This window comes from Elephantulus edwardii, unplaced genomic scaffold, assembly GCF_000299155.1.
Source record: "Elephantulus edwardii isolate Elephantulus edwardi_28Jun2011 unplaced genomic scaffold, EleEdw1.0 scaffold00060, whole genome shotgun sequence".
NCBI classification, from domain to species: Eukaryota; Metazoa; Chordata; class Mammalia; order Macroscelidea; family Macroscelididae; genus Elephantulus; species Elephantulus edwardii.
Genome location: NW_006399810.1, coordinates 13450487 through 13463858, shown reverse-complemented (window position 1 = coordinate 13463858; position 13372 = coordinate 13450487). Strand labels below are relative to the sequence as shown.

Here is a 13372-nt window from a genome sequence, read left to right as displayed (position 1 = left end):
GGAGTTTAGGGCTGTTGTACATAGGGTCGCTATGAGTCGCAGGCGACTCGACGGCACATAACAACAACAACAACAAACAACCTTATCTTTATGCAATTGGCTACACTCTACTCAAAAAGACAAGGAGCCAAACACTGTCTTTTTCCACTTCCAGTAGCACAGAAAAAAATCTCATTTCATAAACCACACAATTCCTATATACTAGCAGCCCTAGTACTGGGAACTCTGGTAGCATTAGTGGTAAGAAGGTACACAGCAATCCTGAAGGCACGCAGTTTGAATCTACCAGCAGCTCCATGGGAGGATGGGCTACCTCCTCTCCTGAGATTAACTGCCTCTGAAATCTCACAGGAGACTCAGCTATAGTTTGGTTCTCACTTAATGGCACATAACAACAACAGCACTGAGGACGAATATCTCTAGGTCAGTAATCACTACACATATAAATTATATTTTAAGAAACTGGCCTTTTCCAGGTCTATATAGTATATTTAACAATACTTTGCTATATATATTAATACTTTATCTTATACGTCTTCATTAAAAATTAATCTTGAAAAAATCAGAAATTTTAATATTTACTTCATGTTTTATGTATTTTTTCAGTCTTTTCCTTTTAGAGCTCATACTGAAATACTATGGAGGAAATGATAGTGATTTGTTCTAAATTAACAGAAGGGATAGTAGAGTCAGAGAGAGTAAGTCTGTGAGTATGTGCGTAGGAAATGGGGCTTAGATGAAAAAATAAATGGGGCCTGAGTTGATAGATATGGAAGCTAAAGCTGTGTGATGAGTACAGAAAAAAATCACTATACTATTTTTTTATGTGCTTAAAATATCCATAATCAGTTGTAAAAAATATGAGTCTATTTGTTTCAAGTATCTAGGTGTATATTAAGGAGCTCTGATGGCCTACTGGATAAGGAGCTGTGCTGTCAACCCAAAGAGAGGCAGTTTGAATCTAACAATTGCTCCTTGGAGGAAAGATGGACAATCTCCTCCCCTGTAGTTTACAGCCTCTGCTGGAGGGTCAGCTATCAGTCAGTTCCGACTCGACAGCAATGAAATGGCAGAGTATATAACATGTTAGGCTCCTAACAGGTTGGCAGTTTGAACCCATCAGCTGCTCCAAGAGATAAAGATATACAATCTCCTTCCATAAAGATTTATTGCCCCAGAAACCTACAAGTCACACTCAATTTAATGATGACAAGGAGGTTGGCTTGGTTTAGATACATATTTGCTTTGTTAGCTTAATTTGCCTATTTGTTTAGTCTTTAATATTATAATGCATAAAATCCAAATCTATATCTTTTCATTGATATGCATTTATCTGGCACCACTTTGCATAAAAAGGCTTTGTGAATATAATGCAGTTTACTAAGAAATAATAACTGAAGCAAATGACTGATTTTGTTTAGTCAAGTCTATAAAGGCTACAAGAGTTCAGCAGCTATTTCTATGGATAAGACAGACATTAAGCATTTATCCATCAAATAGAGCATGTATAACATAGATATACCTGGCAAGCAGATCGGAGAAACTGAGATAATCTGGGTGTATCAATCTTTGGTACAACTGTAGCATCAAAGATAGCTCTATTTTCACTACCTAGAAAAAGAGGGGAAGAATGTTACATAAAATCAACAATGGAGACTCTAAAATAGTCATGCATTGCACAAATTAGTGCTCACAGAGCTATAATAAATGAACATTTAGAATATTAGCAGGAAAAGTCAAAAACTTTATATTTCATTTTCTAGTTCAACGGTGTTATTTTCTAAAGTTACATCTTGTTTTATACAAAGTCATAAACTGAAGTCTTCTTAAATATATTGAGGAGAATAGTAAAGGAAATAAAATTTCATTATTATAGGTCAGTTTCCAATTTAGGTGTATTTTCTTAAGGTAAGTCTACACTGAGAAAAAGATATCAATATCTCTGCTTACTGGTCTATTTGCTCAAGAAAAACAATTCAACATGAAAAGGTATATAACATTTAAATAAATATAAAGTACAATGCAGGTTAGTCTGTATTCTGAGAACCTTTAATCTATATTGCTAGGGCATATTTGGAAACGATACTTCAAATAAGAATATAATATAGTTAGAACAGAATGCCCTGAAGTTAAAAACAGAATATAAAAAGAATATATACAAAAGTCCTTTTATAAAATGGTTGTTTGAGATGTACCTTCTTTGTATTCAAGGATAAAAAAGAAACAAAACAAAAACCAAAAAACAACCAACAATATAAATCATGTCCCAGGTCTTAAAAGGTAATCTAATCCGTTCTGGAATTCAACAGTTTTAATATTAGCCCTGGGCCCTGCGCCCTCCAATCCTGGAGCACTGTTAAAGCCCTATGAAGAGACATCAAGGTGACACAGGAGAAGCAGACCGGGAGGCGGGGTACTGTGTGGCCTCGGGGCTCAACAGCAGGGCAGCTCTGGCTGTGAGTGTGCAGGCTGCCAGAGTTATGTGCTGATTACTGGAGTCCTTGGTATTTTGTTCTAAAAATCCAATTAAGTGGCTCTTTAATACAAAACGAATGTGTTGGTATTTTAAAGCAATCACTTACTAAATATGTAGCTACAGGATTATAGGGTTAATTTATATGTTAAGAGAATATTAAAAAAATGTAAAAGAGAGTATCATTCACTAAGTACTTTTTCTACTGACATAAAATTCTATCTTAAGTGCATATATTAACCTTGTAAAAAGAGATGTGTAGTTTTGATGAATATTGTTGTTGTTAACTGCTATGGAGTTGAGTACAACTCTTAGCAACCCTTAAGAACAATAGATCTGAACCCTGTTCTGTAACTATAGTTGTTTGTCTAATGTTCATAGAGTTTCCAAAGGTATGTTGTTTAGGAAGTGGATGCCAAGCCTGCTTCCAAGCCTGTCTTAATCTGGGAGCTCCACCAAACACTGTCCACCATGGGTTGTCATTATGGCATGTGACACACCAGGGGCACTGAAGGAAGAATATAGCAGTTGTGCCTCCCCCCAAATTGATCTCTTTCATTGAAACGTGATAACATCTGAGGCAGTAAGATCTAAGACCAGACCAGACAATGGATCCTAATAAGCCTCTGAGCCTGATCACAAAAGCTCAAAACCAATTTAAATAACACCCCAAATTCCGAGAAATACCATCTTCCCTAGTCCTCCCCAGGACCCCTATAGGAAGGAACTGCCTCTAATTGCCCACACCATTTTGACTTTCTCTGCTCGTGGTTACTTGGTATCCCTCTCTGATCACGAAATAAAAGCCTGTTCATTTCTTGGAACCAGTTTGGGTTTTTTCTCTCTCTCATCTTCAACTCTTTTTCTAACAGGCATAGGGTTCAGTATCACAGCAAACCCAACTTACCTCTGTACAGCAAGATGACAAGACCAGTGCTGTGCCACTTAGAAGAATGTGCTTCCTAAACACAATTAACACCAGGCCCAAGGACACAACCAATTTTTAAATACAAAGGCCCACCCATCAGGTCCTGATTGACTTAAACAAGAGGCTTCCAGCCCACAGCTGATTGTTAGCTAAATCCAGTAAATATTGTCACAGAAAAAAAGTCACAAATGAAACTGTAATTACTTATGGAAGTTACAAAGGGTGATAAGTTAGAGTGAGAACAAGAAGGAGAAGCAACTAATAACATCCTTGGTTTGTCTGGCTTATCTTTTTACAAAAACCAAAAACAAATAGAGCCTTTTAGGCTTGTGGGTATACACACATACATACATACATACATACATACATACATACATACATACATACTTACATACATACATACACATGTTCCTTCTCTAACTGACCACAGTCATGAAGTTCTAGGAAATTAAAATTGTTCAAATAAAGCTAAATTCTTCATCAGTAGTAGGAATTCAGATTGTTCCTTGAAAACAATATGGAGCATTTCCATAGTCACATATTAACATATATACAAAACCAGGAAAAATTAAAAAGAGTAAGAAAGATACTAAGGGAATGAGGAAAGATCAACAGCAGAAAAATGTTTACCTCCAGATACAATTGCACTTTCTCCTGGATGCTGGGTCCACACTTCCCTTGTCTCTATTTCATCTGTCTGAATATCTCTTTCAACATTATCTTCATTATATTGAACATATGCCTTAAAAATAAATGTATGTAAATCATTGAAGTTAACAAATTGAAACAATCCATGGAGTGAGAAAAAATGTGGGAAAACCTTATATTTTTATCTAGAACAGAAAAAGAACTACTGCTTAATAAAAACAACACTCCAGTCAAAAATAGTCAAAACACCTGAATAGGGAAAATACACAAAGAGAAAATAAGCACAAGATAATGATGTCCTGCATCATTATCCACGGTGATGTTGTTGTTGGATACCATCAAGTTAAATCTCACTCCCTGGGGACAAATGCCTCATACAGTCTTCTTGGTTATAATCCTACAAAACACAGATCACCAGCCTTTTCCCCATCAGCTGGTTCAAACTGTCAAGTTTCTGGTTAATAGAGAAGTACTCAACCACTGTGACAACAAAGAGCCTTCATTAGTCACTAGTTATTAAGGAGTAACTGGCCAACTGACTAGAAGAGATCTGTATTTGTTTCTATTCCCAAGAAAAGTAACTCAACATAAAGTGAAAATAATATACCAATATTATTACCACATGCAAGCAAAATATCGCCAAAGAGCCTTCTAAAACAGTTCATTGGCAGTGAATTGTCAGAAGTTCAATGTGGTTTTAGAAGAGGCTGTGGCAGTGGGGATATCACTGCAGTTGTCTAATGGATTCTTGTTGAAAGCAGAGAATACCAAAAAGATGTTTACTTGTGTTTTATTGACACTGTAATGGCATTTGACTGTGTAAATCACAACAAACTATGGCTAACATTGAGGAAAATAGGAATTACAGAACAATTACTAAACTATGCCCATATGAAATTTATACATAGATTAAAAAACCTATTATCTGAACAGAACAAGGGAACCCTGCATGGCTTAAAATCAGGAAAGGTATGTATCAGGGCTATATGCTGAGCAAATCATGAGGGAAACTGAACTTTATGAAGAAGAATGTGGCACGATGATTAGAGGAAGATTCACCAACAACTGCATTATACAGATGACACATCTTTGCTTGAAACTGAGGAAGCCTTGAAACACCTGCTGCAGGAGATCAAATCCATGTCTTCAACATGGATTACATCTCAACACGAAGCAAACAAAAATCCTCACCACTGCGCCAACAGGCAACATCATGATAAACAGAAAAAAGACTGAAATTCTCAATGACTTAATCTTACTTGGATCCACAATCAACACTCTTGGTCCCAGCAGTGCAGAGATTAGAAAATGTATAAGAAAGTGTGCTGTCAGGGACCTCTCCAAAGTGCTAAAGAACAGAGATGTCAGTTTAAAGATTAAGACACGCCTGATTCAACCCATGTTTTTCCAATTACCTGCTATGTTTCGGAGAGCTGAACGATGCATAAGAATGATGGGGGGGGGGCGGAATTGATATCTTTGAGCTGTAGTGTTGGAGAAGTGTACTCACTACCCCTTGGACTGCCAAAAGAACAAATAAGTCTTGGAGCAGGTGCAACCAAAGAGTTCCTGGGAGGGAAGGATGGTGATGCTTCATATCGCATACTTTGGGTTTGTTTATAGGAGAGGCTATTCCTTGGAAAGAGGCATCATCAGAACCACAACAAGATAAAGGCAAATAATCCAATTAAAAAATGGGCACAGGATATGAACAGACACTTCACCAAAGAAGACATTCAGATGGCCAACAAGCACATGGAAAAAACTGTTCAAAATCCGTAGCTCTAAGAGAGATGCAAATTAAAACAACTATGAGATATCATCTCACCCCAGTCAGAATAGCAAAATTTAACAGAACAGCAAGCAACAAATACTGGCAAGTTGTGGAGAAACTAGAACCCTTATTCATTGTTGATGGGAATGTAAAATGGTGCAACCACTGTGGAAGGCGGTATGGCGCTTTCTCAAAAAGTTGCAAATAGAGATACCATTTGACCCCAAAGAGACCATAACTGACATCCAAGCAGATGCATGCACACCCATGTTTATCACGGCTTTGTTTACAATAGCAATGAGTTGGAAACAACCCAGGTGCCCATCAACAAACAAATGGATAGAGAAGCTGCGGTATATTCACACAATGGAATACTATGCTGCATTGAAAAACAAGGAACTCATGCAATATTATTCAAAATGGATGAGCCTGGAGGATATTATGCTGAGTGAAATATCTCAGTTGCAAAAGGACAAATACTGCATGGTGCCACTGTTGTAAAATGGGACTGATATCAGGGTTGGGGTAAGACAGAGAAAAACTTGATAAATTGTGTATACTGCACTGAAACTGATGAGGGAGAGAATAATTTAAAAGTGATGTATGACAGGGCACTATGGTTATCACAAGAGTCCAAAATTAAGGTTGCATAGTGGAATGTACTTGGGGCGGTGGAACTGTGTTACCAGGGAGGGAATTTTTCTTTGACTTTTCAAAGAGAGAAGCGAACTGGGGGTTTGAGAGGGGGAGAGGGCTGGGCGGGGAGAGAAGTGCAGCAATGAATGAATGGAAATCTAAAATCTCTGTAAATGTTCATTAAAATTACTAAAATAAAATAATAATTACAAAAAGAAAAAGAAAGAGACACCATCCTTAGAAAGGTGAAGAGCCGGTGAAGGAAAAGAAGAACCTTAGTGAAACAGATTGAAAAATGCAGCAATGGGCACTAGGGTGTTGGCGCAGGATAGGACTCTCTGTTGGTCACAGGGTAGCTATGCACCGTACACATCTCTATGGCACTTAACAGTAAAAACTACGATGAAATACAGCTCCCCTAAACCCTACCCTTACCCATTAGAATTTTTCTATTAAAAAAGGGGGAAGCAAGAATGTAAACAAAAATCTGTGCAACAATGTTCACTGAAGAATGATTCACAATAGTTAAAAGAGGAAAACAACTGAAATGTCCATCTAAAGATAAAGAAATAAATAAATGGTGGAATATACACCAAAGGAAAATGAGTAAATCATAAAAAGAATTGAAACCTTGATGCAAGACACAACATGGTTAGACCTTGAAAGCAAGCTGTTAAAGTAACTCAGACCAAAAAGGACAGTACTGTGTGATCGCACTTAGGTAAAATAGGAAAATATATGGAAAATTAACTTTGCTGGTGCTTACCAGAGGTGAGATGAAGGGGAAAACGGGCCTTTTATTGATTAGTGGGGCCAATGGTGATAGAAAAAGACCGAGAATGGTTGAGCAATATGAAAAATATAATCATTATATTTGTAAAAATTGTTACCTTGACAAATGTATTCATATATATTTTTAACACAGTTTAAAATATTAAATAAATTTTTAAAAAATCTTAAGAATATACAAGTATACTGGGATTAACACTTAGTCTTAAATTCAGGGCAATTCTCTTTATTAAAAATAAAAACTTTTCAAAACCTTATAAAAACAATCTTCTAGTTGGTGTTGAAAATAAGTATGGTATAGGTAATTAACAAAAACTTCTATCTCAAATATATGATAAATGTAAAATCTAATTTTTTAAAATGTTAAATGTTTCAAAAAATCACCTCAAACAATTCCTACTCAGGAACTTTGTAAAATAATTTTTTGTTTTAATTATTTCAAAAGTAAAGAAAGTTTTGGGAAGAGGAAAAAAGAAAAGATTCCATATTCTATTCAAGGTCACCCAGAGTGAGCTGCTTGCAAAGCCAGGATTAAAATCGTCAGCTTCTCGCATTTCATACTGTCACTCTCTTCCTATTAAAAGAGTATTATTTATTGAATTTGCTCAACGTATCATGGCAAGACTGATGCTGCTCCTATCAGAGGCAGCAAGAAAAAAAAACCATGAAATTTTATTCCTACTTCAAAAATTATACGATTCTGTTGGGAAATTGAAATATCATATCAATTAATGGAAGCCAAACAGGAAAGTATAACATGAGGGAAGGATTAATATAGCAACTGTTGAAGTGAGAGGCAGACAGAAATCAATGTTAACAGTTAAGAGGGATCCACACAAAGAAGCTGGACTTAGAGGAACAGATAGGTGAGTAAAGAGAAGCAAGGAGGAAAGCATAATGAATGGTTAAGAAAATCCTGACACATGAACAGATGAGTAAAAGAAGGTGCGGGGGGATTGTATACCAATGAAGAAGTTTTTCTTTTGCTTTTAAAGAAGAGCGAACTGGAGGTGGGGGTGGGGCGGGCGGGGAGAAAAGTGCAACAATGAATGAATGGAAATCCACAATATCTGTAAATGTTCATTGAAATTAATAATAAAAAAAAGATGGTAATCAGAAACACAAATAAGACAAAGCAGAATATTAAATTAGAACTAGATTAAGGAGAGCCCTGGAATGTAACAAAAGCAATGTGATCTTTGAATTATAAGAATTTTATACAGATGAATATAATTGCTATATTCTCACCAAGAAACCAAAGAAACACATTTAAAGCCTGACCTTCTAACTTTAAATAAACTATATTCAAATGATCTCTATATATAATAGCTACAAATGATCATGCTATATGGAATACAGCATGATCATTTGTAGCTATTATATATAGAGATCATTTGTCAATGATATGAAATGTGACTGGAATATCTATTTTGATTTCTAATTTGCTTATCATTTTGTATGAAAAGGTACTGCTTTTCCTAGGTCTTTATACTTCATAGACCATTCCCAAACTCTAGTATCTTGAAATAAGATACAAGTGAGGCACAAAATACCTTTATTGCCTTTTAGTTGTAATTTGTTAATTAGTTAATAAATCTTGTACTGACCTGCTTGGTATTCTTTCTCCCAAAGTTTCTGATATACATGTCATATTCATTTACTGGTGGTAAATCCAAGAGAGAGAAAGTAAATGAAAAATCCAGGTCAATAAGTCGAAGTAGCTTCGTACTGCGTGTTCTTAAAAATAAATTAGAAACAAGATAAAAATAACATTTAATACATGCAGGGAAGTTGCATGAGAACTTGGGCTTCTCTGCTGGCACAGGCCTTACAGAACTACACCGCTAGCCCAAAGGCTGCACTTCTCTAGAGGTTCGAATCCAACAAGTCCACGGGACAAAGATGGCCAATTGACTCTCATATGATTTACAGCCTCAGAAAGAGGGTAGAGCATTAGCTAGAAGTGGGAAATGCCATGATGCCCCTGAGCTTGAGTTTTTGGTTTCTACATTTATAATGTCACTGTTGTATGCCATTAAGTCCCAATTGTCTCACAGCTGACCCTCCAGCAAGGACATTTCCATTTCCTGGCATTTCTTTTCAGCTTCCTCTTTACAATGTTTATTTATGTCTATACATTTCACTATTTAGTTCAAATTGCACTTCATTAAAGAGTAAGTGCTAGACAGACTTATCTCATGCACGTTCTCAAAACATCCCATAAACATATTAAACATAGTTTGATGCATGCCACCCTGCTGGGTTATAAACTTCTTGAAGTTTAGACACTTCTTTTCCATTACTTTTCTTAATCAGAGACTGTAAATTGTACTGAAGGAGATTGTCCATTTTTCTCCTGCTGAGAAGCTGGTTGATTAGAACTTCATGTCATATACACACTTCAAATCCACCAGGTGCTCTGAGGGAAAAGGATGGGGAATCTCCTCTTGTTTAATTTATTGCCTCTGAAAACCCACTGGAGTCAGCCAGGAGTGAGTTCCTACTTGAAGGTGTACAACAAAATATGTGAGATGAAGCTTCACTCTCCTTTCATCCAAGGAGCACTCTAGTTGCACTTTCTCCCAGCTAATAGCTAGTTTAAAAACAACATTTTACCCTTCTTTCAAATCCTTATCATTTTCATTTCTTTTTCATGATTTCTTAAAGCTGATTAGGATCTCTACAATGTTGAATAGAATTACTGATAGTAGATATCTTTACTTCAATCCAGACAACTAATGGTTCCAATGTTTCTACAATTATGCATAATTGCTAGTTTAACCTTTACCAGATAAAAGAGGTTTCCTTACATTCCTAGCTTGCTAACAACTGTATATATGGAAGATGGTGGAAGATGGTGGCACAGTGTACAGTGTTTCTGTTTGTTAAGCAAAAGATCAATAGTTTGAATACAACCGTCATTCAACAGGGACCATAAAGATTTACAACCTCAGAAATTGGATGGAAGGTCATTATGAATTGGAATCAACTAGGGAGCAGTGGGTCTGGATTTGGGTTTTATGAAAGGTATTGGTCTCATTATTGTAGAAATATAAAGATAACAAGCAAAACATGTATGAGGATCCAAGGGGGGACCGTGGGAGCAAAGGAGTGAGGATAGAGGATGGTAATCATAGGGTCACACAAATTGATGGGTGGAGGGAGGAGTGGGTAAAGGAAATGGGAAAGACCCAGTGTGAAAAACAATGCATAGAATGTTTTAAGTAAACCAGTATAAAATAAAAATTTTATTTAGATAAAAAGAAAGATATTGGTCTCTAATTGTCCTTAGAAAGGTCCTTATCAAATTATGATAGCAAAGTTTTACTGTCAATGCAACAAGAGAGTGAGACTTCTTTTATTATTCTCAGAAATTGACAAATATGGGTATTCATTTGTTTCTCAAATGAGGAGGGTAGGCAGTTCAAGGCCACCAATTGCTCCATGGGAGGCAATCTCCTCCTGTCTGAATACTGCCTCTGAAAAGCTGCTGGAGGGTCACCTATAGGTCGGTTCCGACTCTACAGTACACAACAACAACTATTCAAATGAAAAGAACTGACCAAAAGAGAAATTTATACATAGAGTTCACTTTGAGGAAAAGTTTTAAATATTTTATTATATATATATTTAATGGTGGTGTTATTGTGTACTGTCAAGTTGGAACTTACCTATACTTGACCCTCCAGTGGGTTTTCAGAGATGGTAAATCACACAAGAGGAGAATGCCCAACCTCCCAGGGATGGATGTGAATCATACACTTTTGAGTTGGCAGTGTAATTCCTTAACATTGAGCCACCAGAGCATCAAATTGACTGAGATCCACATTTATTTTCATTCCCAATAAACGTGATCTACCAGAATGTGAAAATTATAAAAAATATTACTAATAGCACATATAAGCAAAATCTTGATGAAGTTTATCCAAAAATGACTAGTACATCCACAGAAAACTGCCATAAATACAAGCTGTGTTTAGAAGATGCTGTGGCACTAGGGATATCACTGCTGAGGGATACTGGGAGCAGAGAGCACCAAAAATATGTCTGTGCTTTATTGACCATGCAAAGGCATTTGATTGTGTAGATTACAACAAAGTGCTAACAAAGAGAAGAATGGGGATCCCAGAACACTTAATTGTGCTCATGTGAAATTTATACCTAGACCAAAAAGCTGCTGTCAGAACAGAGCAAAGAAACACTGCCTGGTTCAAAATTAAGAAAGGAGTGAATCAGGGATATATCCTTTCTCCAAACATTTTCAATCTATATGCTGAACAGGTTATTCAAGAAGCTGGATTTTATGAAAATGAATGTGGCATCGGGATTGAAGGAAGTCTCATCAAAAGTGTTATGCAGGTGACATAACCTTGCTTGCAGAGAGTAAGGAGCACTTGAAGCATTTACTACTGAAGATCAATTACTGGAGCCTTCACTATGGACTGCACCTCAACATCAAGAAGACAAAAGTCTTCATCACGATGCCAGAAGGCAGCATCATGACAGATGGACAAAAAATTGAGGTTGTTAACAATTTTATCATGCTTGGATTCAGAATCCAAAACCTTGGAACTAGCAGTCAGGAAATCAAAAGACAAGATGCAATGGAAAAATCTGCTGTCAAGGATCTCTCCAGAGCGCTAAAGAGCAATGATGTCAGACTAGAGACTAGGTTCACCTGATCCAGGTCATGGTCTTCTCAGTTGATTGCTACTCATCTGAGAGCTAAACAATGACTAAGGATGACAGAAGAAGAAATGATGCCTTTGAGTTGTAGTGCTGGAGAAGAGTACTGACCATACCAGGGGATGTTAACAAATAGGTCTGTCCTGAAGAAGGTGAAACCAAGTTGCCCAATGGAGGCAAAGATTTTGAAGCTCTTTCTCATACTTTGGGCTTGCTCCAAGGAGGGACCAGTCCTTGCAGAAGAGCATAAAGCTTGGTAGGGTAGAGGGTTAGTGTAGTAGAAAAAGACTCCAAATGAGATGGATTGCCACCGTGACTGTGGTAATGGGATCAGGTGTGCTAAAGACAGTGAGGATGATTCATGATAGGGCAAAATTCATAGTTGTTGTTCATCAGGTGGCAATGAGTTAGTCTCAAATGCACATAACAACATATATTAAAATAATATGTAACTCTTCATATTTTCTATTACTTCATTGACTGACTTTCCTAAGTTGTATTGCTCTGTGAGTTTATTCATTTCATCTAAATTCTTATACGGATGTTCATAATACTATCTTATTATCTTTTTAACACAATTTTATTCGTTTCTATTCTTTATTTCATTACTTTTTTTTTTTTGCCATGAGGTGGGTTTTATTTTCATTAATCATACAAATAATTTTCTAGAATAGCCCAGGGCAAACCGGAGACTTCGGTGGTCCCTTCAGAGACCCGCAGGCCGGTGGCAGGGCGCGGCGTGCCCGGGTTCACAGTGCAGCTCGTCGCTCGTGCCCATCCTGCAGGTGGCTCTTCCTCCACATCACGACTAGGGTGTCGCACATGACGTGGGCGGAGACCATTGCAGGATCCTAGGACATCTCACTTCACTTCTCCTGCTCGATGGTCTCTTTGGTAGGCAGGGTATTCTTCTCCTGCGTACTTTTGATCTCTAATCCCTTTTACATTTCTTCTTTGAATCACTGTTTCTAAACAGTGCTTAATTCTCTAATCGGGGATTTTAATTCCTTTTTTATTACTGATATCTACATTGGTCAGAAAACATACTATAATTTTAATCATATGTTTCATTTGTTTAATATTATACTATATTTTCATAAATATTCCATGTATACTTGAAAAGAATATAGATATTAAAGTTACTAGGCATAATTTTCTACATTCACTATCAAGTTGCTCAAATCTTACACACATCCACCACAATTTTGTCTCTTCTTTCAGGTACTAATGTTGTTGTTGTTGTTGTTGTTGTTGTTGTTGTTGTTGTTGTTATGTGCCGTCCAGCCGTCTGCGAATCATAGCGACCCTATATACAACAGCCCTAAACTCTGCTCTGTCCTGTGCCAATCGCACTATCTCTGACACTCCCATCCCAATTATTCCAGTCACTGAATCAATCCACCTCATAGAGGGCCTTCCTCTCCTGCGCCGTCCCTCC

General features: G+C 36.9%; 1 protein-coding gene across 1 annotated transcript in view; it reads right to left on the bottom strand.

The window, feature by feature from the left end:
• The window catches only part of WDR60 (WD repeat domain 60), a 290279-nt gene that overhangs the window by 68704 nt on the left and 208203 nt on the right, over positions 1–13372 (bottom strand). The window contains exons 14-16 of the mRNA XM_006887691.1: positions 8856–8985; positions 4032–4143; positions 1523–1611 (exon numbers count right to left, since the gene is read on the bottom strand). Of these exons, the coding sequence (XP_006887753.1) occupies positions 1523–1611; positions 4032–4143; positions 8856–8985 (331 nt within the window). The remainder of the gene's footprint in view (positions 1–1522; positions 1612–4031; positions 4144–8855; positions 8986–13372) is intronic.